Source organism: Danio rerio, chromosome 11, assembly GCF_052040795.2.
Source record: "Danio rerio strain M-AB ecotype USA chromosome 11, GRCz13ab, whole genome shotgun sequence".
NCBI lineage: Eukaryota > Metazoa > Chordata > Actinopteri > Cypriniformes > Danionidae > Danio > Danio rerio.
In genome coordinates, this window is record NC_141031.1 from 27,305,546 (window position 1) to 27,333,357 (window position 27,812).

Sequence of the window (27,812 nt, forward strand, 5' to 3'; positions counted from 1 at the left end):
GCTAAACATATTAATAACCCTGAGTGATGTTTTGGTTTGAATTAAAACTATTAGCATGCTATAGAAGCATGCTGACATTAACACATTAAAGCGACTCGATGGAAACAATTCAGCACATGCGGTCAAATGTTTTGAAGTCAAATGAGCAAAAACATGCTTTATTAATTTTGTTAAATGTCGTCGATACTGTCGCTAACAGGTCAGACTAGCGCTGCCACACCTCAGTGCCTCTGCTCGGACTGCTTCCTGCGGGAGGCGGATCAGGGCACCGGGGATCGCTGTCCTGTTATAGGGGGCGACAGTTCCGAGTTGACGTGTGGTACGTGCTCGTAGATATTGCTCGTATGGAATACGACGGTGGATGCTGATGAACCCTCTGCACCGAGATATGTAAAGACAAAAGTCGAGCGCGACGCCAGTACGGTGAGATACTTTCTGTCTTGGCACAATATGTCATTTTCCGCTGATGGATCCTGCATTCCGAAATCGGGTCATGTGACGATGCAAATGCCCACGGGTTACACATTCAGACGGGTTTGATGCGCTGTTTGAACGGTGTGAGCTCGTGCCAGCGGTAAATTTGAGAATGTAGCTGTCGATAGGATGGAGAGCGACAAAATTCGTCGTCCCTGAACAACATCTGTTACTTCCGAGTGGGTAACTTGAAAGAGTCCATTTAAAGAAGTAGTTCTGGTAAAAATGAAGCTGTATGTATCCATCCGCGCAAGTCACTTCTCTAATTCAAAGGCAACCTATTTCTATCTTCTGAAGCACTTTGGGGGAGATGTTAAACCGCATCATTTTACAAAAGTGTGATGAGTGGGTTTGTCACGTTTATGTATAAAACCTTTGTTTTTGACCACAGGTTTTATAAAAGTAGAAACTGACTACCACTTAATATGTTTAGACATGGCTTTGTGAATAGATAAAGAAAGCAAAGGGTAAAAGCACACGGTTTGAGAGTATAGTATGGGTAAGGTTTGACAGCTATGATTTGATATGTTGTATATTTTGTTTTGTGTAATAAATTATTTCTATTAGAGATTCATGATGATAATTGTTGATAGAACAAAAGCTTTGTTATTATTGGTGGTTACGTAACTGCTGATTTAATGTATAAGGCCTTTCCCCCCACATCCAATGGCATTGAAGAATCTTAGTGTGCATTTTACATTTTTTAAACTATGTTAAAATCTACATTAGTGAAAACGCAGGGTGGAGAAAGGAACCCCAGCGTATCTACTTTTGAAAGCGGATGAAGAATAAGCACTAACGTCGGCACTCGGTCTGTGTGTACGTTTCCCAAAGTGGATGAGGATGTTAATTGTCGGAGTTCAGGTGTAATCATTCTTTAATATGGCATCTTTTCGAGACTAATTAAAACATTTACTTCAACTTCAAACAGTTTACTGCAGTTTCTACATGTCATCGTTTGGATCAAGTTCCCCAGAATGACCCATTCACGACCCAACGAGTTTATTCCACCACCGGAGTGCCCTGTCTTTGAGCCCAGTTGGGAGGAATTTGCAGACCCTTTTGGGTTCATCAACAAAATACGTCCAATTGCAGAAAACACTGGCATCTGCAAGATCCGACCGCCCCCGGTAAGTTTCTTCGACATATAACAGAACTGTCAAGTGCACAACTGCGTTCGGTCGCCCTTTTCACTCGTAAATCGCAGATCCCGAAACACTTTTTCTAAAGACAGGTCTTTGCAACATGGCGGATTGCGGCTCCAGCCATTGCGAACGTTCGTAACGGCGTGTGCGTGTGTGCGCGCAGCTACTAGCTATGCGTGAATGCTCGCGTGTGGTTTACTCCACAATAACACCACTTACTTTATTCTTAGCAGAGTTAAATCATAATCTATCTTTTGAGTGTCACGAATGAATATTAACTAATACTTTCAGTTAATGTTTGGCTGATGGAAAATGTTTGGGGACGGAATGTGGTGATTGTTATTGTCTTCCACAATCAATGTTGGCTAGAATGTATCCACCCAAAAAAGAACAATCCCCGATAGTTCAACTCCCAGCCCTGGACAAGTATTATGTAACTTTGTTTCACATGTAGTTTTGGATATTTTGCGGATAATATACACTACCGGTGTCCGTTTTCCTATCATGCAACTTCCCTATTATTATTCTCACCTGAACGTCAAAGCATTTGGTTTAAAATAAAACCTGGTCGATGGTGTAAGGTGTTTGTTTATTATGCACAAGTCGATAAAATACATTTTGTAATGTTTATTCAGTGCTACGGAAATGTTGTATTGACCAACTATGGCCTTTTTTGATACCAAATAATGTAAAGCGGACCCGGTTGTCAACTCATTTATGTCGTTTTCTAAACAATTGAAGGATTAAGTTTTATTTGGGAGATAAATATGTTAAACATATTGCTGAAGTTTGAGGTGGCGTAATTGCTGTTCGTCGTTGTCCTCCATGTTGTGCGAGTTGTGTATTTGCATTTGGCCATTGAAACTGAAATTTGCTGTAAATAACAACGCAAGCGAAAAACGAAATTCTGCTTTCTTCGCGTTTAAAACCTCTATACAGTTATTTTCTGGCCGTCTATACATACGTGTGTTTGTGTGTATGTAATGTATATATGAACATTTGCTTTGTTGTACACAATTGTTAACACCCTAAAACGGCCTCAGTGGAAAGATAAAGACGTTTTGTTGTCATCTGTGATCATCTTTTTAAGCTATATTGCAAATGTGCAGTTATGAATGATATTTTAGCATGTAGAACTTTCAATTTAAATGTTAATACTCCTCCATAATCAATTGTTGGATATAATCTACCTCATGATGTACAGTGATTGTGATTTAGTGGGAAGCAAATCAGTATCTTTTGAAAATAAATCAATCTTTGCTTATATTTTAAACAGTATTTTGATCACAACTATGTTCATCTAAACCTTTTATCAACATTGTTATAAAATTTTTCTGTTCAAAAGGTTGCATAATGAAAAGCATACATGCTTGTCAAAAGCTTTTAACCACAAAGAAAGATCGTCTATTAGACAAGAGTTTATTTTGTGGCAAATGGCAAAAGCTTAACACTTTTCTGTCTTTATGTTAGGGATGGCAGCCACCATTTGCCTGTGATGTGGACAGACTGCATTTTACACCGCGCATTCAGAGGCTCAATGAGTTGGAGGTGAGACCTTTATTTGCTTGCTGTTTGTTAGATATGTTGTAGTTTTAGTTGTTTCATGTGGCCTTATTAAACCTAATATGAGACCTGCACAGCGTGACCTCTTTTTGGTCTGCCACACTTAAAAGCACAAGGGTTAGTGTCGTCTCCAAGAAAGAAAGGTCAGTAACAAAAAGGAAAGGTCACTGGTGGGAAAATAACAATAAGACTTCATTCTTGTCGCAAGCTTTATTGATTAAGTTTGCTGTTGTACTATTTATTATTTTGATTTTGATCTTAAACATTTGTATTGTTTGGAGACTTCTGGTTTGCTCATCAATGCTGCTTTTAGTTGATCAAAAATGAAATAAGACAATATTATTGTACAAATAGCTTTTTTGTTGTAGCATGTTTAATACATTTAAAGCGTTATTTCTTGATTGAAATGCTGTGTTTTTATGAGCCTGCTGTGATCCCGTGATCCATCAGAAATCATTTTTATAGGAGTTGATGTTTTAAACAGTTATGCACATTTATATTTTTGTGAAAGCCAATTGATGTTTTCCAGTTTATGATTTAATGGAGTTCAAAATAAGCAATCAATTCAAAGCGTTCTTTTCCTAAACCCCAAAATATTTGAACAATGGTGTAATGTTTATTACTTAGTTATAGATGTGATCTTCTAAAACACAGACCAGAAGCTTTTGAAGGAATGACAGCTGTGTTTGTTTTTCTCACTCCATTTTTGTATTGTATTGTTTCATAGGCTCAAACTAGAGTTAAGCTCAACTTTCTGGACCAGATAGCAAAGTTCTGGGAACTGCAGGGTTGTACGTTGAAAATTCCCCATGTCGAACGCAAAACCTTGGACTTGTTTGTGCTTTACAAGGTAGGTGTGATGTTATGTCAACTCTTGAAGTATACATAAAGTAGTTTTCTTTATGAAGAATTCAGATATTCTAATTATTAGCTACATCAGTGCCTGTAAAGTTACCTTGGTGCTTGTGCCCACAAGCATAACGTGAAAGAAGCTGAATGGGATTCAGTGCCCTGATGTGATGATAATGTCGTTGTTGTTTTTCGACGCATAGTTGTACAAGTTTAAAAATTACTTTTCTTCAAATATACTAAACATCATAAGCATTCATTTTATGTGTCATAGACATAAACAGGCTCTTAGGAGCTTATGGACCACTTGGGATGTCCAGGAAAGATCTAATTTTTTTGGTACGAATTGTTCACCCGCTAGCAAAAAAACAGCAAATATTACAAATACTTGAACCTAAACCCTGTTATTGTTTACAGTTTGCAAGTAGTGTCGAATTCTAGAGTTGAAAATGCTGTCATAGACATTCTCGGTGACATTTTAAAAATCAAACATGGAAGTAAACGCGTCCTTTGGTGTCCTCTGTTTCTAGCTGGTCAAAGAGGACGGAGGCTTTGATGTGGTCTGTAAAGAGCGGAGATGGACCCAGATCGCATTGAAGATGGGCTTTGCTCCCGGCAAAGCTATTGGCTCTCACCTCCGTGCTCACTATGAGAGGATTCTCTACCCATACTATCTGTTCCAGACAGGAGCTAATCTTATGGTGAGGCCGCTAAAGCGATTGTGTAACATCCCCTTTTCATCCTTACATCATCCATTTTCCATCCCTTTTTCCTAATAAATGTTCTTTGTTCTGATGATGCACACATGACAGTCATTGTCCCTGATTATGTTTTGGCAGAGGACTCATCTGTATGTGAACAGAAAGGGTGCCCTAGTTTATTAACAATTGTTGATAAAGCGCCCTAGTTTATATATGTTTTGATTAGAGACAGTAGTTTGGGATAAGTAACACTGCAAACATAAACAAACTACTACTAATGCCCTATAAAACATACACAGAAACAAGTTTAAGTAGCGTCTGGCAGGCTGTCCGTCTGTGTTTTGGTGTTCCTGTGGGTTCGGTGGTTAACAACTTTCACTGACGTGCATGTTTTTCAGTAATTTACCCACAATCCCCTCCCCCCCTCCCATAAAGGGGTGTGAATTCATTGAATGAGCCCTGGGCCTACTTGCCTGCTGCTTTTACCCCATGGTTAATACCCTAGGGGTGATCTGCTTTGCCTCTCACTGTTTCTGGCTTTAATAATGTCCATCCTGCTGTCATGTGGCTCGCCAGTTAATTTGATAAGAGTGAAGCCACATGTGTACACTTTTATTGGTGTTATAAATACAGCTATGTTTATTGTGTTGTTTGTTTTATTGTGAATATATGGTTAAAGTCAGAATTATTACCCCCCCCCCCCTTTTTTTTTTTCTTTTATTAAATATTTCCTAAATTCTGTTTAACAGGGCAAGGACATTTTCACAGCATGTCTGATATTTTTTTCTTCTGGACAAAGTCTTTTATTTTAGCTAGAATAAAAACAGTTATTAATTTTTTAAACACCATTTTAAGGACAAAATTATTAGCCCCTTTAAGCTAATTTTTTTCAGACTGTCTACAGAACAAACCATCGTTATACAATAACTTTTCTAATTACCCTAACCTGTCTAGTTAACTTAATTAACCCAGTTAAGTCTTTAAATGTCACTGTAAGCTGTATAAAAGTGTCTTAATAAAACATCTAGTAAAATATTATTTACTGTCCTCATGGCAAAGATAGAATAAATCAGTTACTTGAAATTGGTTATTAAAACTTATGTTTAGAAATGTGTTGAAAAAATGTTCTCTCCGTTAAACAGAAATTGGGGGGAAAATAAATCTGACTTCAAATATATATATATATATATATATATATATATATATATATATATATATATATATATATATATATATATATATATATATATATATATATTTACTGACAGCAGTGAATCTCTCTTTAGCAGAACTCTCAAAAACCAACTCTGACAAATGACACCAAAGACAAGGAGTATAAACCCCATGACCTGCCTCAGCGTCAGTCGGTGCAACCAGTGGAAACCTGCACTATTGCTCGCAGAGCTAAACGTACAGAGGTAAAGTTCCTAAAAAATGAAAATATTTATATTGGCTTAAGCTATATGATAATCGTGAAACTCTGACATTTACCTTTTTTCCCCAAAGGGCCGCTGTTTTAAATCAGAACCGGGTGAGGTGTGTGAAAACAAACCCAACCTGAGGAGGAGAATGGGCTCTTATGTGGCAAAACCAGAACCGGGTACATGTAAGTATTTTTTAAATTTCAGCAATTACTTGTGAGAATCATTTTCAGTATATAAAACGTCATCATGGCTTGGTTTTAGCATCCATCTGTAATACTGTTCATTAAGTCACACTTTTTTTATTCAGGTTGCATTAAATTGATCAAAAGTGACTGCGTTATCATGATAAATGTATAGTTACATATTTAGTAGGGATGCTCTGATCGATCGGCTGGGGATCGGTGTCGGCCGATAATCACATTTAATGACTCGATCAGTACTCGCTGATCTGGCCGATCTCATGAACCGATCGCAAGCGTTTGTTTATTAGTTTACAAGCAGAGGAAGAAGCACATAAAACATACATCCTGGATTATACATACAGCAGCTACAACACGTGAAGATAATGAATGATATGTGGGGGCATGAGCGATAACTGCACTCATGTCACAGCAGCTAAAATACATACAGATGCGGTGTAACCTCTTATAGACTTTTATTGGTGCGACTCGCACGAGAGTCTCTTTGTTGCAACCATTGTATATCCAGTGTTTGAAGCTTCTATGACGTGAGCAGAGTGGTCGCCCCTATCTAGTGTCTCATCCAACCGTATGACGAAGCTCTGCGAGTCACCCGCATATTCATACCCGCTCTGTGACGGCTGCGAATTGAAAGTGAAAATACTCGATGAGAGTGAATGAAAATGTGTTTCTGCATTATAAAGCTTAAAGCATTAGAATTGATACTTTGTATCGGCCAGTCAGCATAACAAGGAATGGGTACTCTGTATCGGCTGCAAAAATCTTGAGCATCCCTAAGATTTACAAATGCATTTCAAATAAATTGTGTGTCTTTTTAACTTTTTTGCTGAAAATGTTTATGGTTTCCAAAAAAACAGCACAACTGTTTTAAACTTTTTATGGTGATGATGATGATGATGGTTTTTTGATTCTGCGTGTTATCTTTGATGGCTTGAGCTTTGACAAACAGATAAATCCAGTGGTTAAATCCTGCTTTCAGCTTCGACTCTTAAAAACTGATATATATATATATATATATATATATATATATATATATATATATATATATATATATATATATATATATATATATATATATATATATATATATATATATATATATATATATATATATATTTTTTTTTTTTTTTTTAGGGGTTTTCACCTTTATTGATAGGTCAGTGGAGATTTACAGACAGGAAAGTATGGGGAGCAGAGAAAGGGGAAGGATCGGCAAAGGACCTCGAGCTGGGATTAGAACTTGGGTCAGCACCTGGGTGCTATATGTAAAGTTATGCACTAACTCCTAGACTATTGGCGCAGACGACACTTAGAAACATTTAAATATTCTAACTAGAATTTTTTTTTTTAAATAAAATGCTTTTATTACCACTAGGCTGGACTATTGTAGCTCACTATACTTTGGGATTAGTTTCTTTATCCTGTTTACAATTTGTTCAAAGTTCTGCTGCAAGGCTTTTAACAGGTACCAAGAAACAGGATTGAGCATAGGCCTGGCCAGTCTCTTCAGTCATATAACCTGAGATTGTTATGCATCCCTAAGTCGAGGCTGAAATGCCCAGGTGACCATGCCTTCGCAGTAGCTGGTCCAAGGTTGTGGAATGCTCTGCCCCTCTATATTAGATCAGTTTCTCTCCCTGTTTGTTTTTAAATCTAGGTTGAAAACTTACCTCTTTGATTTCTCATTTTATCAATGAAAATCATCCGTTTGAACTATCATTTTATATATATTTTTTGTGATGTGTATTGTGCAGCACATTGATCAACTTCTGGTTTTGTTTAACAATGCTATATAAATTTGACATTTACATTCTAAATCAGCTGAGTGATTATTTCTGACAAACAATGTGACACTAAATACTGGAGTAATGTCTGCTCAATTTAGCTTTGACCTCACAATAAATTGCATTTTAAAATGTATTCACAGTTAATTTTGATAAATACATTCTACTTATGTATTTATCAAATAATTAGTGGATTGTTGAGCATAACAATTATGTTTTTCCAACCCTAAACTTAGTGTAGTGCCAAGTTTACAATCTCACTCCGGCATGATTTTTATAATATCTATACTTTACCCTTCTCTTTCAGTTAAAATGCTTCCAGTACAGGTGAAAGAAGAACCCATTGTGCAGCCTGTTGATGGTGAAAAATCAAAGGTGAGCGAAGAGGTCAGAGTTATTTGGTTTTCACTCTACAAAAACTACATTCCACATTCCTTCTTTTTGGCAACGTTTGGTTTTCTTGACCCACAGGTGGAGCAGTACATCTGCTTGGTATGTGGAGGTGGAGGTGACGAAGACAGACTTTTGCTTTGTGATGGGTGTGACGACAGCTATCACACATTTTGTCTGATCCCACCTCTTCACGACGTCCCGAAAGGTGACTGGAGGTGCCCCAAGTGCCTGGCTCAGGTGAACCACTCTCATCTGTCTACACTGGCAAACCGATGATTTTGTCACATGATTATATTTACTTAAGAAAAGGTTATGTGATCATGCGCTTGGAAGCTATTTTCATAACTAAATGATTACTGCTGTTGTTTATGCTCTTTATACTCATTTGCTCTCTAGGAATGCGTGTGATGCTGTGTAGTAATGGAAGATTTTATTTAACAACCGTTTGCATTTTGGCTGTGCAATTTTGATGAGCTGTAATGGTTGTTATCATTGTGTTTTCTATAGGAGTGTGGTAAGCCACAAGTTGCGTTTGGCTTCGAGCAGGCCCCCAGAGACTACACCCTCCGCACCTTTGGCGATATGGCTGACTCGTTCAAGTCTGACTACTTCAACATGCCTGTTCACGTAAGTGTATTAAATTATACTTTTGTGAGACAAGTATGATTGCATACCATGTGTCATTGGAATACAGGCCTCTATGTTTAGACCTGGTATTAAGATTTATTTCTGTCAATTCGATCACAAGTGGGTGACGCTAAATGAAGGTGTAAACGGTCTAAAACACCTACTTGCACCTCTCTAATTCAACATGTGGTGTCATGGTGTGTGTTGTTGAAAAGCACACCAAAACAAGGTACACATACTTAGCTGTGTCATATCAAAAACACACAAATCACCATCACTATCTATGTCTTTTTTATTTGGCCTGACTTACCTCTGTCATGAGCCATGGGTTTGTTTATTCAGTAGTCTTCATGTATTACACTCATAACTTCTGCAAAGGCATGCCAAAATAAGAAGAAAGAGACAAATGGTCAAAAGAGAGACTATAAAACCTTTCAGCATACAACTCATGATGGGATCACGAAAAATGCATGTTAATACCAGGTAAAAGCTGGACCAAAGAGTGATTTGCCCTTATTTTCTTCCAGATGGTTCCCACAGAGCTGGTGGAGAAGGAGTTTTGGCGGCTGGTTAGCACCATCGAGGAGGACGTCACTGTGGAGTACGGGGCTGATATTGCTTCAAAGGATTTTGGAAGTGGCTTTCCTGTTAAAAATGGCACATTTAAAGTCTCACCAGAGGAAGAGGTATGAAAATGACCTGGAGTCTTTATGCGGAAAGAGTTTAGATCACAAGTGCATGTTGTATTAAATTGCATTTCTGTTTTTTGCAGGGTTATCTGACCAGTGGCTGGAACCTCAACAACATGCCGGTGTTGGAAGCGTCTGTGCTGACTCACGTCACAGCGGATATCTGTGGGATGAAGCTCCCATGGCTTTATGTGGGCATGTGCTTCTCCTCCTTCTGCTGGCACATCGAAGACCACTGGAGCTATTCTGTCAACTATCTGCATTGGTATATCAGTCGCACTTTCCACATTGAAAGAAACATATATTTTAGATGCTAGACTTGAGTGTATCTGTTCTTACTGTGCAATGCTACTTATTAAACGGTCGTTATTAATGGACTTATAAAACGTTTATACTTCATTTTAGCTGTTACTACCAATTCTCAATTGTTTTGTTTTTTTTCCCCACTCACTTTTTGGTTTAAAGGGGGGAGCCAAAGACGTGGTATGGCGCTCCTGGCTACGCTGCTGAGCAGTTGGAAGATGTGATGAAGAGCTTGGCCCCTGAGCTCTTTGAGTCTCAGCCAGATCTGCTCCACCAGCTGGTCACCATCATGAACCCAAATTTGCTCATGGAGCATGGAGTACCAGTGAGTGGCCACATTTAATAGGTGGAGATGTGGTCTAAACGTAGACCATTAATAAATGATAGAACAGTTTGTGCGCACTTGATCAGCTTTCTCATCTGTGTCCTCTAGATTTACCGCACAAACCAGTGTGCTGGGGAGTTTGTCATTACATTTCCGAGAGCCTATCACAGTGGATTCAACCAGGGCTTCAATTTTGCAGAGGCAGTCAACTTCTGCACAGCAGATTGGGTAAAGAGCACTCTACTTGGGTAAAGAGCACAAAATGGGCATTTTGTAAATGCACGTTATGGATTTTAATCTAAACAATTTTTTCATTATTGTTTTTCAATACTCTCTTGAACAACTTTTTAATTTTTGAAATCACAATCCACATCTCAAAGTTTAAAGTACAATCAAAGTAATGAAGTTTTCTATAATCAGTTACACTCCTATATATGCAGAACTTTAAAGTAACTCTATGATGCTTGTTTTAATGCAAAATGTTGCTGTTTGGGCATGTTCTAGATGTCACAAAGCACAAAGACCAACAGGAAATTCTAATGAGACTGTTCTTAGAGCTCTTAGATTAGTTAGTTGCGTGTTTTTTCATGTTCAAATGACAAATTCACAGATGTAATAAACTGATGCACGTTATTTCTTCCCAACTGTTTACATTCACATAAATAACCAGCAATATGTAAACCTGTTTTTTTTTTCTTACAACATAAACTTTAGGTTGTCCGCAGGGTCTTAAGGCTGTTTTATACTTCTGCGTTGAGCGTTTAGGTGACCTATGGCGCCCACCTTAAGCGTAGTCGTGCATTTATACTTCTGCATGCTGTTTGTGTTGCAATAACACTTTCGAAACGCTAGCTGACATTAGGTTTTTTTTCTGTTCCTGCATCGAGTTTCTTCACTGGTGTTGTTTTTTCTGAATGCTACCTTAATGTACAAGTAGCTAAACTTCGCTCATTCTGATGCGGGAACCAGCGGACGTGCAACAACAATCAATTTAAAGTTTTAACCTAAAGTTCCTTTACTGCACTCCAAACTTGTAAACGATCGCTTCAACGGGTTCGTGTGGCTCTCATCCCTGCCTACACTTGTCAGCACTACCAAGTTGAACAATCAAAGAGCTTGTGCTATGTGTCGTTGCAACGTGCAGTTACATTTTTTTTAGACGTTTTTGCCATCGACCACGTGAGGGGTTTGCGATTAAGCTAAGGCTGTGCCGGAGCATATGCGTGCACTTGATGCAGAAGTATAAATCAACCTTTTAAGTTTTTGAAATGTCATAAATTTGAAAAAAGAAATTAGGCTTTAACTCTTAAATCCACTAAAATAGGGTGTTGTAGCTCAAAAATCATTTTAAACAGGCCTTAATTTTCCTTTTTCTATGTAAAGCTACCCAGTAGTCAGTACAATCATCAGTCCATCTAAAAAAAGTTTAACAAAAGTTACATTCATTAACTCTATTTACAAATTTGGTTTAGTTCTTCTTCTTACAATCACATTTAAGTTCATTTCTTTATAGCTACCTGGTGAGGATACTAACATTGACACAAACACACAATTTTTAAAATTTGTCTTTTTTTTTTTTTTTTAAAGAAAAGTATGGCTGAAAAAAGTATATGTATATAACGATTTAGTTTGCTTGTATTTACACAGTATGTGTTTTAATTCTATTGGAGCAAGTAAAAACCTTTTTCACTGGCCATTAGATAAAAACTCTTTAGTGTTTATTTGCCCTATAAGTCTGAAATTTCTTCCATAACGATCTTAAATTTGACTTGGTGAAACCTGCAGAAACCCTGAAACTTGTTTTGTATTCGAAAGTTGACACGAAGCAGAACTTGGTTTATTATTGGCACGACATGCAGGGATCATGTGCATTTAAAAGAGATACATGAAAACCGCACATTTTTAGATTTTATGCCTAAAGGCGCATTTAGACCATGATAAATTATGCTTGAAGCATTTAGAGCTGAAACTTCACAGACTCATTCTGGGAACAATCATGACTTGTATTAAATCTTGTAAAGGCATATTAATATAACCCTTTTAATGCTGGATTGGTATAAACAATACATTAGAACAATCGTGAACCAAACCCCTGGATTTCTTGTCTTTCAGTTGCCTCTTGGTCGACAGTGTGTGGAGCACTACCGATCCCTCTACAGATACTGTGTTTTCTCCCATGATGAGATGGCCTGTAACATTGCCGCCAAGGCAGACAGTCTAGAGTTGGAACTGGCATGCGCTGTCCAGAAGGACATGAACGCTATGATTCAGGAGGAGAAGATACTCAGAGAAAAAGCCTATAAGCTGGTGGGTGGCTATTTTAAAGGCAGCGAGTTGGTTTAAGCTTCTGTAACTTGCACTTGCTGACCCAGTTGGTTAAGTAACCTGTCTAATAAGTTCTGTGTATCTATGATTGTATATATCTTATAAACAATTAAACCTTTATAGCTGTTGCGCCTACCCGCTTTGTTTTGTCTGCCTATTTCTAATTGATCCCATTGTGTTTGTGCTGTTCTCCAGGGTATGTGGCACTCCCAGCAGGTTGACTATGATATACTGCCAGATGAGGAAAGGCAGTGTGCTAAATGCCGGACCACCTGTTACCTGTCTGCCATCACCTGTCCCTGTAGCCCTGAACAGGTGGTCTGTCTCCACCACACCCAGGACCTCTGCTCTTGCCCTGCTAGAAACTACACGCTCAAGTACGTGTTTGCTAAAGCGAGACATTACCGCATGCCATGGGGTTTAATATTTGGCACTGCTGATCAAATGTTAAACAGTTGTTGCTTTTATTCCTCAAATTTATCTTTTTTTTTTGGCTTTTTACTTTCAACAGCTATAAATACACACTTGCCGAGCTCAAGACATTTTTCCAGGCTTTGACGGCTCGTGCTGAGTCCTATGATGACTGGGCTTCTAAAGTTAACAAGATTTTGAAAGCCGATCAAGACAATAAAAGTGGTGAGTTGTTGTTGTTGCAGTGTGTTTGTTTTATTTTAAAATATATATCCATCTTGTATTACTTTAGAAAGTAGGGCTGCACAATATATCGTTACAGCATCGATATCGCAATGTGCACATCTACAATACTTGCATCGCAGGAAGTGCAATGATGAGTTTACATGAGTGATGGTAACAACGGCGCTATTGATGAACGGCGTTACTAACGGTGATACTTTTTTTTTCAGTAATGAGTAATTAAATGAATTACTGTTCCCCCCAATTTTGAAACAATAAAATGTGTGAAGCGGTTTTCATGCGAGCAGCGTTTCTAAAGCCATGAACTCTTTCTCTGGGGTGGGTGTGTTTGGGGCTGGGGCGGGACCATAGACTGTAAAAGATATGGATATAGTATCCGTGACGTCACCTATAGGTTTCTGAAGAGCGCAAATGAAGCTACATTTGTGTCATCGCACTGACCGGAGGTGTCCAAAAAAGGGCAAAGAGGTGGAGCGTCAGTGAAGCTACAGACGCCTGCTAGCATTTTGCTTAGACAGCTTTTCTTTGAGAAAAACGCCTAATACTCTATTACCTGCGACTCGTTTGTGTTCTGACCACATGTGCTTGGTTGTATACTATATTAATAAAGTGTTTAGGTTTTTAAAAACACTGTAGTAATACATTAAGCTACTAAGCATTGTTCTTATGACGTTTTTCTACTGGTGGAAAATGCTAATTTACTTCCAAATACTTCATAACGGATTTCATAAATAGCCTTGCATTTACGAACACAGACTATATTTGAAGTCTTTCAGATTCTGGAGTGCATTCAAGTTCTAAAGAAAATAGTAAATGATAAATTATCTTAAGTAAAGCAAATACATTTATATATATGGTATGCAAGTATATAATTTCATTTACCTGAGAATTGGAGGCAACTTGAGTTGTTTGTTAGCACAATTAAGTGCACATAGTATGCCATATTAACTGATAATTGTAGAAAATAATTCCAAAAGGCATCTGACTGTGTAAAGCAGGGGTGTCAAACTCAATTCCTTGAGGGCCAAAGCCCTGCACAGTTTTCAAATTCATCCCCCTCACAGTTGTCCTGAAGGGTAATATTAGCTATATGCACCAAAGCCATCTTTTGTACCAGGCTGTAAACATGTTTTTATCAGCTGTTAAATTGGCTAATTTAGCATTGCAGTCAGTGAACATCTGGAGTTGCTGGAACCAGCCCCCAAAGGCCAGTCGATGAACTGCAGTTTCAGTTACATTTGTATTGGCTTCACGAGGGAGAGCGGGAGGTTGCCGCTTGGGCGGGACACATAACCAACGATGGTGATTGGTGTGTCTGAGAACGTGAAGATTGTCTTACATAGAGTATATTTCCATCATTTACACACTGGCACATAAACAGTCAGTCACACTCACACACACACCAAGGAACGGGTGTCAGAACGATGGCAAATCCAACAAGTTCAAAGGTAGCATTTGCAAACTAGAAATATAAGCACTGAACTTGTTGAAGTTAAAGGCAAGCAAGTTTATGTATCGTGCAACTTAAGCCCAGGAAAAAAAAAGAGTCTCTGCGTCAGTGACAAGTAATTCTAATCTAATGAAGCCCATCACGTCGTCACATGCTGCCACAAAATTAGTGCTTAAGATCACAGGTAATAACGTGAACTCTGCTACCAAAGGATGAGACAAAGGCACAACCTCAAAAAGCAAATAGCACTTAATTTTTCTCCACCTCAAACACATTACTCAGACAGAATTAAACACAATACTCTCTAGATATATAGTCGAGGACATGCTGCCGTTGTCTCTCACTTTGTCCCACAACATTTAACATTTAAAATAGTGTATATTGGTATACAATGATTTATATTTATTTTACACTCATTTGATGCATTAGTTTTTTTATATGTAACCAGTAGTTACTTTTCCTGGTAATTAGTTACTTTTATGTAAGTCAGTTACTAACTCAGTTACTATTTGTGAGAAGTAATTAGTAATATTACCTAACTATTATTTAAAGGAACGTGTCCAACACTGGTTTATATGTTGAGATTATAGTTTAGCAGGAGCCACTGTTCAGTACATTTTGGATTCACTGAAGATTTCACCCATAATGGAGTGAAAGTTTATCAATTGTGTGTGTTTTTAAGGCCTGTGACTGCGTGAGAATTCGGTCACAAAAGTTTAAAGTAGGAATGCTCTGATCAAGATTTTTGCAGCTTATACCATTCCTTGTCATAGTGATTTGCTAATGCAGAGTACCAATTCTGATGCTTTAAGCTTTATAATGCATAAAGCACATAAGTATGAAACTTAAGTGGAGATCTCTCCTTACCTAAGAGAATGAATGAAGGATGTTCCATAAAACTCCTAAACATTGTCCAGTTTTTTCAAAGTTACCCATTGTATATCAATAAACTCCCCACTGGAAGGGTTTCAGGGCAAGTGGATGTGCATTCGAGATATCTTTACCATGCTATTCATTTAACCCAACAAATGTAAAACTTAGAACATCACTATGCCTCTCGCAATCTGTTCTCTTGCTAATTCACTCTCATCTCCATGATTTCTGGGTTATTTTATCTTGGCCAGATTGGCGATTACTGATCGAGTCATAAAATGTGATTTTCGGCTGATAATGATCTCCAGCCAATCAATCAGATTATCCCTAAAATTGTTATTTGTACTGTTGGTAAACTCAAAGTTGTATTTTTTTTATTATTTATACAATGAAGACCGTATAGTGTTTATTTTACATTTGATTAATCAATTTCAGTACCTGAATACTGTGATGTAAAATATTTCACTTCTATCCTTCCAATAATAGTTCCCGTAATCTTCCAGAATAATTCCAGTCAGTCTTAATGAATGAATTCTTTCCAAATTGAGCTATTTAAGCTATCTGGTGAAAATTTTCCAATATTTTGCAGCCCTATTAAAAAGTTATTCGTTATTAAAAACATTTTAACAAATTTTCCTTTTTTTAAATACTAAGAATTTTAATACTAATACAGTAAAGTCAACAGTTTATTAAAATTAGTTTTAAAACAAGAATAGATGTTTTTCAGTAGTTTTATGACAATTGATCAAAGGTTTTGATCCACTTAGTGCATGCGTGTGTGACACAATCTCCTTGTAATAGCAGTGAGATCAGAGAACAGTGTCTCATTTATGTAGGTAGAAAAATATGGAAATATATTATCAATAAGTAGGTGCCATTTAGGAGTACTTTGAGTTTTTCCCATCAAAACAGTTCTGTTCCGATAAATGACAGCTACAGTAATGTGTAATTTCACTCATTTGAACTTCAGTTATTATTTAAGTACTTGGCTCAATCATTGCATTTATTTCTTTAAAGTTTTAAATATTTTTTTATGTTAGATTTGGAGGAGCTCCGCTGTTTGTTGGCAGAAGCAGAGAAGAAAATGTACCCCGAGACCGACCTGCTAAATGACATGCGTCAGGTCATCCAGAATGCAGATAGATGTACCATAATGGCCCAACAACTCCTCAATGGCAAGAGACAGACCAGGTACATTTATTGCCTTCTCTGATATGTAAATCTATCCACAGATCTTGCAGAACGTGCTTTAAACTAATGCAAAACTGTAATCCTATACTCATCTTGGTGAACAGGTATCGCTCCGGTGGGGGAAAGTCTCAGAACCAGCTCACAGTAGAGGAACTGAGGGCATTCGTCAATAAGCTATATGACCTTCCCTGTACCATCCGACAGGCTCCTTTTTTGAAGGTATTAAAATTTAAAACATCTTGCGTAATTCTCACAGTCCCCAGATTTCTTTTTTTTTAGTGTTCATTGTAAATGTTAATTTGAGTACAATCATAGTATTTCAAATTACATTTGGTCCACAGAATGTGATCTTTAATGATCTTACAATATAAAGACTATGTTCATGTGGCAGGTTTGACTATACGTTATACTTAAATAATTTATAAAAAGAAAAGAAACCGAAAGGAAGCACTATTGACCAATGTGAGAACATGCGTCTTAATACAATTCCCTTCTGAAATATTTCAAATTACCTTCATTATGCATATATTTATTAGACAATACATGCATATTTGTAGATGTATATATTAATGTACTTAAATATACGTAAACATATGTATATTTTTCTATGAATTGATCATTCTCAGGGCTCGCAAAATCCCATAACCTGGCGTCCCCAGGCTATTAATTTTTTTGTCGGGCTATCAAAATCTATCTACACCAGGGAAGATATATTTCAATGCCTTTACATTCTCTCACAAAGTGGATGACTATGTGTGTGCTGTGCTGCTGATACGTCAGCAATAAATCCACTTGTTGACAAAGGAGAAAAGCCTATAATGTAACTAGTTTAATAGGACATGTTTAGTAAACAAGCCGTTCACATCATGTTAGGCCTGTCTAAGCTATGCAAAATAAAAAAATTTATATCTTTATGCTATTATTCAATATTAAGATCAAGAGATGTTAGTTAGTCATTCAGACTGTAAAGTGAAGAGCACGTGCTGGAGAGCGTGCATATCCGACAATAAAGGTTATAATGTAATGTTATATGTCTACTTTTTGCGGTTATTTAGCAGGATCGGTAAACAATTGTCAGTCAGCATGTGAAAGAAATTATCAGTTTATTTTTTTTGACTTGCACCTAAAGGGATATTTAAAGCGGCAGTTACCCAAAATGAAAACGAACCCACTATTTACTCCCTTCACTTGTTTCAAACATAAGTTTTAAGTTTTTATTCTTTGTTAAACACGGGTAAAGATATTTTTAAGAAAAAAAGTTTTTGAAAGGGAAAGAAACCCGAACAGATCTGAAATGAGTGAAGGGTGAGTAAATAATGACACAATTTTTGGGTGAAAAATGTATTTGTGTCTTTACATCAGAGCTAAAATCATTCAGATTTTACAGGTAGCAGTGAGTTAGTTATATTAAAAATAATCCAAAATAACCACAAGGGAACATTATACTATAACTACTTTGTTTCAATCTTATTTTTTGCAGCTTTAAAACATTCCATTATGTTACAATGTTCCCTTGACATTTTTTTGGTTATTTAAAAGTAAATATCTCGCCTATAACAAATGCCATTTTATTTTATTTATTTTTTATTTTTTGTAAATGTATGTTTTTGTTTTCATTTAATAAATGATGTAGTTTCTATTTGAGCTATTTAAATTCACCATTTATTTGAGCTACCAAAACCTGAAGATTGCTTGCTGAAAGGTGTTGCAGGAATTAAAAGATTTTGCAAGCCCTGATCTTCTATTTATTAATAGCTACAAAATCAGGCCTTCTCCCTGAAATGTATTCAACCTATTACCTCAATTTTCCCAGGAACTTGTACTTCAAGTTCCAAAACTGATTGTTTCTATTTTTGTAAGGTCACATCTATCTAATTATTTAAAGTTGGTCTCTCTTATTGTAGACATTTGCATGTGATTTAATTTCCTTCTGGCAGCCAAGAGAGTACACAGCAAGTATTTATTGTCTCGCATTACTGTATCTGGATTTACAGAGCTAAAATATAACAATTTGCTTTCTAGGATTACATCTCTCGAGGCATGTTTAAGAGGCTCCTGTATTTCTTTTCAATATTCTTGAAAATACATGCATTTTCACAGTACAAAAATGGTTTGCTTCATCACATCCACAGTTAAGCCAACGTTTAGGGGAGTTATTTATTTAGCTGCTTGTAAAGGTGTTTTTCCAACAGTATTCTTTCCAGTTTAATGAACTTGTTGATTTCCAAATATTTTGACCACTCTTCTTCAAAAGGGGTTTCATTTTTGTTGCTCCCAGGTTTCTTGATCTGTCATTTCCCACCCTTTTCCTCCCACTCCAGGCTCTCCTGAACCGCGTTGAACAGTTTCAGCAACAGAGCTTCGATATGCTTGCAGAGGACATGGCTGGTTCCTCAGCCCTCCAAGGCCTCCTGGATGAGGGCGCGGGTCTTGATGTGGAGTTGCCACAGCTGGCGGTGTTGAGGCAGAGGCTGGAGCAGGCACGCTGGGTGGAGGCCGTTCAGGAAGCCAGTGATCAGCCGGCCGATCTTAGTCTGGACTGCATGAGGAGGCTCATAGATCAAGGCGTGGGTCTTGCTCCACATGTCTGCGTGGAAAGAACCATGGCCCGCCTGCAGGAGCTGCTCACTGTCTGTGAACACTGGGAAGAAAAGGCCCATAACATGCTCACTGCTAGGTTTGTAGTCTTGTTTTAATGTTAACCAAAAAATAAAAGCACCTGCTCTTGGTTTTGGTTTGGCGTAACCAAGCTGATGCAAACCAATTTATTTGCAAACTGTTCTGCCATAATTTGGCTTGCAAATGCTTGATTGGATGGCTCTTAGTGAATGAAGTTTATGCATATTGAAAAAGGCCAATTACATGGTTGAGCTAGTTCTGATGGGCGGCATCTACAGTTGAAGTCAGAATTATTAGCCCCCTGTTTTTTCCCCTAATTAATGTTTAATGGAAAGATTTTTTTTTTTATCCAACACATTTCTAAGCATAATAGTTTTAAAAACTAAATTCTAATAACTGATTTCTTTTATCTTTTCTTGATGACAGTATGTAATACTTTACTAGATATTTTTTTAAATGTTAGTATTCAGCTTAGTGCAATTTAAAGGTTGGGTTAATTAGGTTAACTAGGTATGCTAAGGTAATTAGGCAAATCATTGTATAACAGTGGTTTGTTCTATAGAAAAAAAGGCTTAAGGGGGCTAATAATATTTATAATAATAATAATAATAATAATAACAATAATAATTTAATTTTATTTGTAAAGCACTTTTCCTACATACATGCAACTCAGAGCACTTCACAAATAACAAGCATTGTAAAATAAACCAAATAAACAAATGTATGGACAAATTAAGCAAAATGATACTCCTATAAAAGCATACTTGTACACACATAATGCATATATCTACACAATCACACACAATAGTCCTTACATATGCATATACATGCACACACTGTACATGCATACACACAAACACCTAGACTATATGCATATATGCATAAAATGTATACACTTCACATACTGTTGTATTCATATGCAGTTTTAAAAAAGTGCATCTTAACACACTTTATTGACCTTAAAGTTGTTTTAAAAAAAAATGTAAAACTTTAAAATTAAAACAAATGAGACTTTCTTCAAAATAAAAAATATTATAGGAAATGCTGTGACACATTCCTTGCTCTTATAAACAGCATTTGGGAAACATTTGAAAAAGAAAAGAAAATGTACAAAAGGTCTAATAATTTTGACTTCAGTTGTATCATGTCCATACTTTATCATTCAACTTTTTGGGGTTAATAAGAATACATGTTTTAAAAAAAAGTGTTCTAAAACTGTTTTGTCTTTATTAATGAGCGAATGTAAAACAACTTTGAACCTCAGCAAGGTTTTACCTTGGTTTATTATTGAATTTATGCTTTTTAAATGATTTTTGTAAAGAAATAAGATCTTGACAAGTTCAAATTGCATATGAACAACAAAAAAAGTTCATTTCTAAAACCCACCTATTTATTTCTATCAAAACAACATAGGAATTATTCCTTACTTTAAAATTATGGTATGTTAAAAAATTAAACCCAGAAAACATTGTGCATTTTGAAGATCTTAAAGAAAGGGCAAAGTTTTAGTCTCTTACTAATATATTTGCAGTTAATATTAATTTTAATGCATCTCTTACTGGTAAAAGCAGAACAGCCGAATGAGGGTCAATTAATTAACTATATTAATACCTTTTAGAATTCAGAGAATTATCATAAAAAATAAAGAAAAAAGTGATTACAAACTTTAAAAGTAATAGCGTAGGTTAGTATTAGTAAACCTTTGTTGGAAAACAATAATATCTCTGACTATTTTACAACATGTCTAAATGATTTGATGTATATTCTCGCTTTTCTGTTTGCTCTTGTTCAGGCCTCGTCATAGTATTGAGACCCTTGAGGCTGCTATACTGGAAGTGGACAGCATCCCAGCATACTTGCCCAGCTGTCTTCAGCTCAAAGACTGTGTAAGCAGAGCCAGAGAGTGGATAATGGAAGCAGATGCTCTTCAGGTACGTTTCCCATGTTTCTGTAGTGCTCCATTATTCAAGACTCTATGATTGGATACATGGAACCCTGTGTAAGTGGCTCTCGGTCCATTTAAACATTTATTGCTACAGGCTGGAGGGCGTATTCCTGGTCTGGTCACCCTTTCTGAACTAGTGTCAAGAGCCAAAGGTATTCCCGTAATGTTGGAGGCACTCACTCGACTGGAAAGCTTAATATCTGAGGTTCAAGCTTGGAAGGAAAGTGCAGCTAAAACATTCCTGTTGAGGAACTCATCCCTCTCTCTCCTTGAGGTAGATGCTTGATTTATTAAAGTACCTATTTTGTGTGGTAACATAATTTTTAGGTGGGTAAATTCATTGTTATTGACTTCTGTGTTTGTCTTGAAGGTTTTGTGTCCTAGGTGTGAGACGGGATCGCAGAAGTCCAAGTCTAAAAAGGCGAAGGAAGGCTTGGTACCATGCAAGAAAGCTGATGTAAAACTGGACTCCCTTTTTGATGTGGAAAAAGTGCTTTCTACGAGCAAAGATACAGCTTCAGCGGTAGGCCACTTTTTGGTGCAGAACTAAATGAAGGTTTTGTTTTGTACTGGCAACCCTTGTAAATTTTTTGCAAGACTCAAAAGAAAGAGTTTCTGAAGGTTTTAAAATTTGTTCAACCAAATTTAATACCTTAATTATCTTAAATCATATAGTAAAAAAAGCCTTGGCTATAATTTTAAAGGGAAAATTAAAATTTGACAATGGAAAAAGCGAAATCAAAAGTGTCTCAATGTAAATATTAAACATTGAATTTCTATCGTTATATTAAAATAACAGCACTGCTGTTTTACACTCAATACTGTGATTCAATTGCTTATTCTAATGCTTAAAGCATGAAATAAAACATTTTCATGATTCATCAAAATTAGATTATATCTTGTAGATGGATGTTAAGTCAAGTATTCAAACTCATCTGTTCCAGTGAACCATTGGGACTAGTTTCAAAATATGAGTCAGTGTATTTAGGTTTTGTGTCTTTGAAAATGTTTATATATTTGACAATGTTAAAACATTTCCCTGTTCACATGGAAATTACCAAAAATCCTGTAATAATCATGATGTTACAATGTTGCCCATGATTGTTACATGACTTTACTGTTTTCACAATGGGCTATATGTACATGGACTTTTAATTTTCAGCCAGGCAGCCCAAGGACTTCCAGTGAACTGAGTCTTTCCATTACAAAATTGTCACGTTTAAGAACTAGTTTGTTTCAAAATCATCGATCTTCATTGCCTGTTACAATATGAAGAGGGTCTCAGATCGGACAAGAACCAAATTAAATTCAATTCCATGTCTTTAAAATAAGAGTTTATTTTTACCCCAGTATTTTCAATGGAAGTTCTGCGCTAGCCTGTTGCTACTGCTACTGCTACTGTTGTGCTAGTGGTTACATCGGTCTTTCATCTTGTTTTACACTTGAACAACTAAATGAATGCTTAAGCCTGTATAACTGAATATATTGTAATTACATTACAACATCGATGCTGTAAAAACATACATAAAAATATTCACTCTAAGCTTTCACCGGAAGTTTAACATTGGCTTTAAAACTGTAGTTGTGCAAAACAACTACAAAATGTGTTTTTAAACATTTGCATATTCAGGTTGCCAGAACACAGTGGCCATGTAAACAAATGTTCAAAATGCATGAAAAGTTTAACTTTTTTTTTATAATACTTTATTTATTTATTTTTTTAAGGAAGAAAGAAGAAAAAAATAAAAATTTGAATAAAAAATACAATAAACAGGTCACTTTAACAAATACAAATAAAGATCTGTTTATATCAGGGGTGCCCAGACTTTTTCTTATGAAGGGCCAAAAACCAAACTTGATTGAGGCTAGTTGGCCAAAGGTAAATCAATTTGCCATGTGTAAATTCCTATTTTATTTATTATAAAAGTAACTAGAAAACATTGATTTATATGAACTAACACAGCAATTTTTTATATATAAATTTTTTAATGAAATTATTATAGTAAAAACTAAAATAATCTCATTTATAACAAATGGAACACTGTTGAAGTAAGCACTAGTTTTTGCTTTGATTTGCTCACCATATTTTTCTATCCATTGAGTGACATTAAAAAAAAAACATTTACAACATTAAATTGAAACATTTGATTTCAGTTTGCTTTTTTGTAGATCAGCAATAAAACAAACAAACAAACAAAAAAAAATGTTATCAACCCTCTCCATCCTTTTCACTCTCTTCTCTGATGGGACGTTGGGCTAAATCAAAGGTTACAATGGGCCAATTTCTTCCAAGTTTAACATATTTGGTTTACAATGGTGTAAACTGATTTTAGATGCATATTAGTATAACTTGAATATTTACGTGCATTAACAAGTCTGAAATATGACTTTAAAAACTCTTTTAAATGCTATGACTGCTAAAACCTTGTTATTTGTTTGTTCTTGAGTCCTGACTGCTCAGGTCTGTGTTAAACACTCATATTTGTTTGCTCTCCTCCAAACAGATGGCCACTCTCAGTGACGTACATCAGAAAGAGCTGGACAGCCTGTCCATGTTGAGGACCTCAAATGAGTCAAAGTTCCAGTCTTCGCCCAGCTGTTTGGCCCCCACAGTGTGCTTGTGTCACACCGTCCCTGCGGGCCCCATGCTCCAGTGTGAACTCTGCAGAGACGCCTACCACAGCGGCTGCGTGCCAGGCTTCAAAGACATCCAGATAGGGCAACCCTGGTTATGCCCACTCTGCAAGCGTTCTGAGAAGCCACCCCTGGATAAGGTGCTTCCTCTGCTCGCATCCTTACAGCGGATTCGGGTACGGCTTCCTGAGGGCGATGCTCTGCGATATGTGATTGAGAGAACGGTGCGCTGGCAACACAAAGTGCAGCAGGTTTCTCTTCCTACACTGCATCCAAACGGAAAGGTGAGAATTTTGTGCTCCAATATAAACAGCTCGTAAGATAAATGCTTTGATTTAATTTGAGGATGTTTCAATTTATTTATTCGATGCAGGCAAGGCACATTTCTGGATTTACATCATCTCAGACACTGGAAGGGAGCAACAGTTCTTTCTACATGCTGCAGCCGTGTATTCCTCTCAGTGGTGAGTCTGTGACCTCTGATGTTTTAATAAAACTCACAGAGTGCTTGTAAACGTCTGGATGTGAACAGCTGGGAACCTGTGGTGTGTTCTAGAGCTCAGTGCTGAGTTGGAGGAGCTGCTGGTGGAAGGGCTTCTCCTGCAGGTGACTTTGCCGGAGCTCCAGCAGCTTTATAGCAGCCTGATCAACAGGTTTTCACCATCACAGCACTCCCTGCAGAGCAGCGAACATGATCACCAGTATCACATTGCTCAAGATCGAAGTCCACCTCACAGGAGCCCCTCGCACAGCAAAGGACAGGTGGGAGAACATGGCCAACTTTCTTACTGACAATTTAGTAACATTGACTTTGCAGCATTGCAAATTATTTTGGTTTTAAACCTGGAGTTCCCAAACTGCATATGCATTTTGACCCTGAACTCTTTTTCTGGTCATTTGAAAAGGCTTGAATTTGAGTCTAGTGTTTTCGAGGTTTGAAAAGTGCTTAGATTTTAAATGAAGTGCTTAAAACTTAAAAATAATAATTTATCCTAACAAATAGGTGATAATAATAAATAACTAAATTCCTCCTTCAGAAATTAGACCTTTTTATTAATGTTTACATTTTTAAACAAGTGGCAAGGGGAGTGGCATGCATTGCAAAATAATCAACTGTATGAAATACGACCTGAAATCTTAAACAGAGTTTTAAGCCGTTTTAAGACCAGAAGTGATTTTTACCAGATGTCGTATTGGACATACAAGAATAACCCATGATCTTTTGCTCAAAGGTTAAGACGCTACTCAATGTTTGTACTACATAATTCCTCTCACAGTAAAACACATTTTACTGGACTGTCCTGCTTTCCAGAAAACTTTTTTATGAAATAAACTCTCTTAAAGACATTTTTAGCAAAGTGACACCAGGAAAAATATTAGAATTTTAATCACGCGTTAGCGGTTAAAATCCTGTTTAATTGATGTATTCATTTGTCTGTTGCTTTTTAATTGTAGATTTATTTTTTAAATGATCTTGCCATGAAAATAGCCTTGGTTGCTGACATGGCATTAAATTAAAAATCCATTAAATTACATTCATTTTTTTTTTCCTTTACATAAAATGAAAATTCTAGAGACTCTGCATGTGCCTGTTGTGTGCTACCGTTTTAGTCCTTTTCAACATTGGACTTGGGGCAAACATGCCATGTTTTTCTTTAGAATATAATACTTTAGAATACTATAGCAAATAGCATTTGATGTGAATTAAATATGTAATTTGCCACACTAACAAATGCTAAAAAACCTAAAACACATCTGGAAAGTGCTTGAAAAGTGCTTTGTCACAAATATGAGAAAATAGTTTCTACATAAATCTGTATTATCTTCAGTAATCAAAAAGTATTCTTAAAGTGTTTAAAGGTGCAATTTTAAAATGTTTTAATCAAATATTTGTATATTTATTATACAAAAAATACAGTGGAACCAGTCATTACGTTGCACAGTGCTCATTTAGTAAATCAACAGCTAAACAATATGCTAATTGTGCCCATTAATGTTAAGTTAACAAACATTATGCCAAGTCGTCACAAAAAAACAATGCATGGGAAATTGCTTTGGCCAGCATGTTAGTAGCAGTGCACTAGGCAGCAAGCTAACGTTGAGTAGACAATTAATATTTAAATCGCTAATTTAGCATATTCATGGAAAATGGCTTCGGTACTCAGCATTTCTGCCGCAGCTAACTCGGATAGAGGGGGACACATCTTCCCCCCGGAATTTACACCCATGTGCTAATGTCATAATAAATTACAAAATCTAATTTTTTATCACAAAAGCTTAAGTATAAGACTTCTAACTGATTTTGAATGGCTTTTTTTGCATCTAGGATGCAGTTCCAGAAATCAAAAAGGAACACGAAAAGCTGGAGAAGAACAGCAAACGGCGCCTAGAAAAGGAAATCACAGAGGGCCAGTACAGAGACAAGATAAAGAAGCCTAAAAAAAAGAAGCCTAAAATGATTAAAGAGAGGAGAAGAGAGGAAAAACGAACCACCTCCCCCTCCAACTCCCTTTCTGACCCATCAAATTCAGACGACTCTGAGGAGGACTGGTCTGTGTGCTCGGCAAAGCGATGCCAGCAGCCAGAAGGAAACGAGGTAAGTTCTAGCACAACTGAAATGTTTTTGTTGCTAAAGCAGTGCATCATTCTTGCTTGCGTAATTGGTTTATTTTAAGGCTCATGAATAATTAACACACTTTTCTTCGTCCTCTCAGGTAAACTGGGTCCAGTGTGACGGCAGCTGTAACCAGTGGTTCCACCAGGTCTGTGTGGGAGTGTCTGCTGAGCAGGCCGAAAACGAGGACTACATCTGCGTCAGCTGCGCAATAAACGATTTGTCAGAATAAGGACCAAAATCATGTTTTTTTCGAAGGATAGTCAAAAAGGCTCCCCGTTTTGCACATAAGTTACAGCACCAAGAATGCACCAGATATCATCCTCTTACTGAATCCCGCCCTCCTCGCTCCCTTGGTGCTACTGCCTTCTTGATAGGACTGTTAACAAGAAAAAAATCTGTATGATTCTTCAGCTTTTTGTTTTGTATTTTTGAAGATTTCCTTCTATAACACTTTTCTTTTCCTTCTCTAGAGAACGTGATGCATAGATGTACCTCAGGGGTTTCCATCCCATAAATGCAAAACAAAGGGGAACTTCGGCATCCCCAAAATGTATTTTTGTTCATATTTATTATTTTATTTCTTTCCCCAATCGCCTTGAGAATTTCTTAACATGAATTTGTCGATCTGGGCTATTTACACCAAATAATATTAATTGGACTAATCAAAATGGTCTAAAATTATTTTTGGAACCCACTGTTTTGGTACATGTGTCTAATAATATAAAATATTATTTATTTATCCCAGCAATAACGCGGCTGGTTACCCTGATTTTTCAGTAGCTTGAGATCTGCTCTGATCTGTTGCTTGATGCATTAGAAGTGTTTGTACAGAATCCTAATGTAGGTTGTCAGACAAAAAGAGATGTAGCAGGCAGAAGAAAAAGCTGTGTGAAAATATACTTTGTGATGTATACTGTGGCTTTCTTTAAAACAGATCTTTTCCGATGTTAATTCAACTGTGGAATAAAATGGTTTGTTCTCACCTACAAACACTGATTCACTTCTGGTGTCATTTGTGTGCAACTGA

The 27,812-nt window shown here is 36.7% G+C and overlaps 1 protein-coding gene across 4 annotated transcripts; it reads left to right on the plus strand.

The window, feature by feature from the left end:
- On the plus strand, positions 1–27,785 carry kdm5ba (lysine demethylase 5Ba). Of its 4 annotated transcripts, none has more exons than NM_001347607.2 (28): positions 1–423; positions 1,406–1,604; positions 3,090–3,167; positions 3,910–4,032; positions 4,562–4,732; positions 6,019–6,150; positions 6,239–6,338; positions 8,448–8,515; positions 8,612–8,770; positions 9,041–9,160; positions 9,688–9,846; positions 9,933–10,114; positions 10,315–10,477; positions 10,586–10,705; positions 12,590–12,784; positions 12,998–13,179; positions 13,314–13,438; positions 16,820–16,970; positions 17,075–17,189; positions 19,292–19,647; positions 21,382–21,520; positions 21,629–21,808; positions 21,905–22,057; positions 24,039–24,452; positions 24,542–24,632; positions 24,725–24,930; positions 26,495–26,764; positions 26,883–27,785. In NM_001347607.2, the coding sequence occupies exons 2-28, from the start codon at positions 1,452–1,454 to the stop codon at positions 27,012–27,014; spliced, it is 4,437 nt and encodes a 1,478-aa protein (NP_001334536.2). In that variant the 5' UTR covers positions 1–423; positions 1,406–1,451; the 3' UTR covers positions 27,015–27,785. The 4 variants fall into 4 exon arrangements, with proteins under 4 accessions (NP_001334536.2, XP_087127973.1, XP_087127972.1 ...); XM_087271847.1 differs by having other exon boundaries at positions 289–423; positions 6,022–6,150; positions 26,883–27,775; XM_087271846.1 differs by lacking the exon at positions 1–423 and having other exon boundaries at positions 1,285–1,604; positions 26,883–27,775.
- Positions 27,786–27,812: the final 27 nt, after the last annotated feature.

Excerpts from the sequence above, each read along its gene's own strand:
- kdm5ba (NM_001347607.2), top strand. The coding sequence starts at position 1,452 with ATGACCCATTCACGACCCAACGAGTTTATTCCACCACCGGAGTGCCCT. Across the intron at positions 9,847-9,932 it reads AAGTCTCACCAGAGGAAGAG|GGTTATCTGACCAGTGGCTG; the intron begins GTATGAAAATGA and ends TGTTTTTTGCAG. Across the intron at positions 10,115-10,314 it reads TCTGTCAACTATCTGCATTG|GGGGGAGCCAAAGACGTGGT; the intron begins GTATATCAGTCG and ends TTTGGTTTAAAG.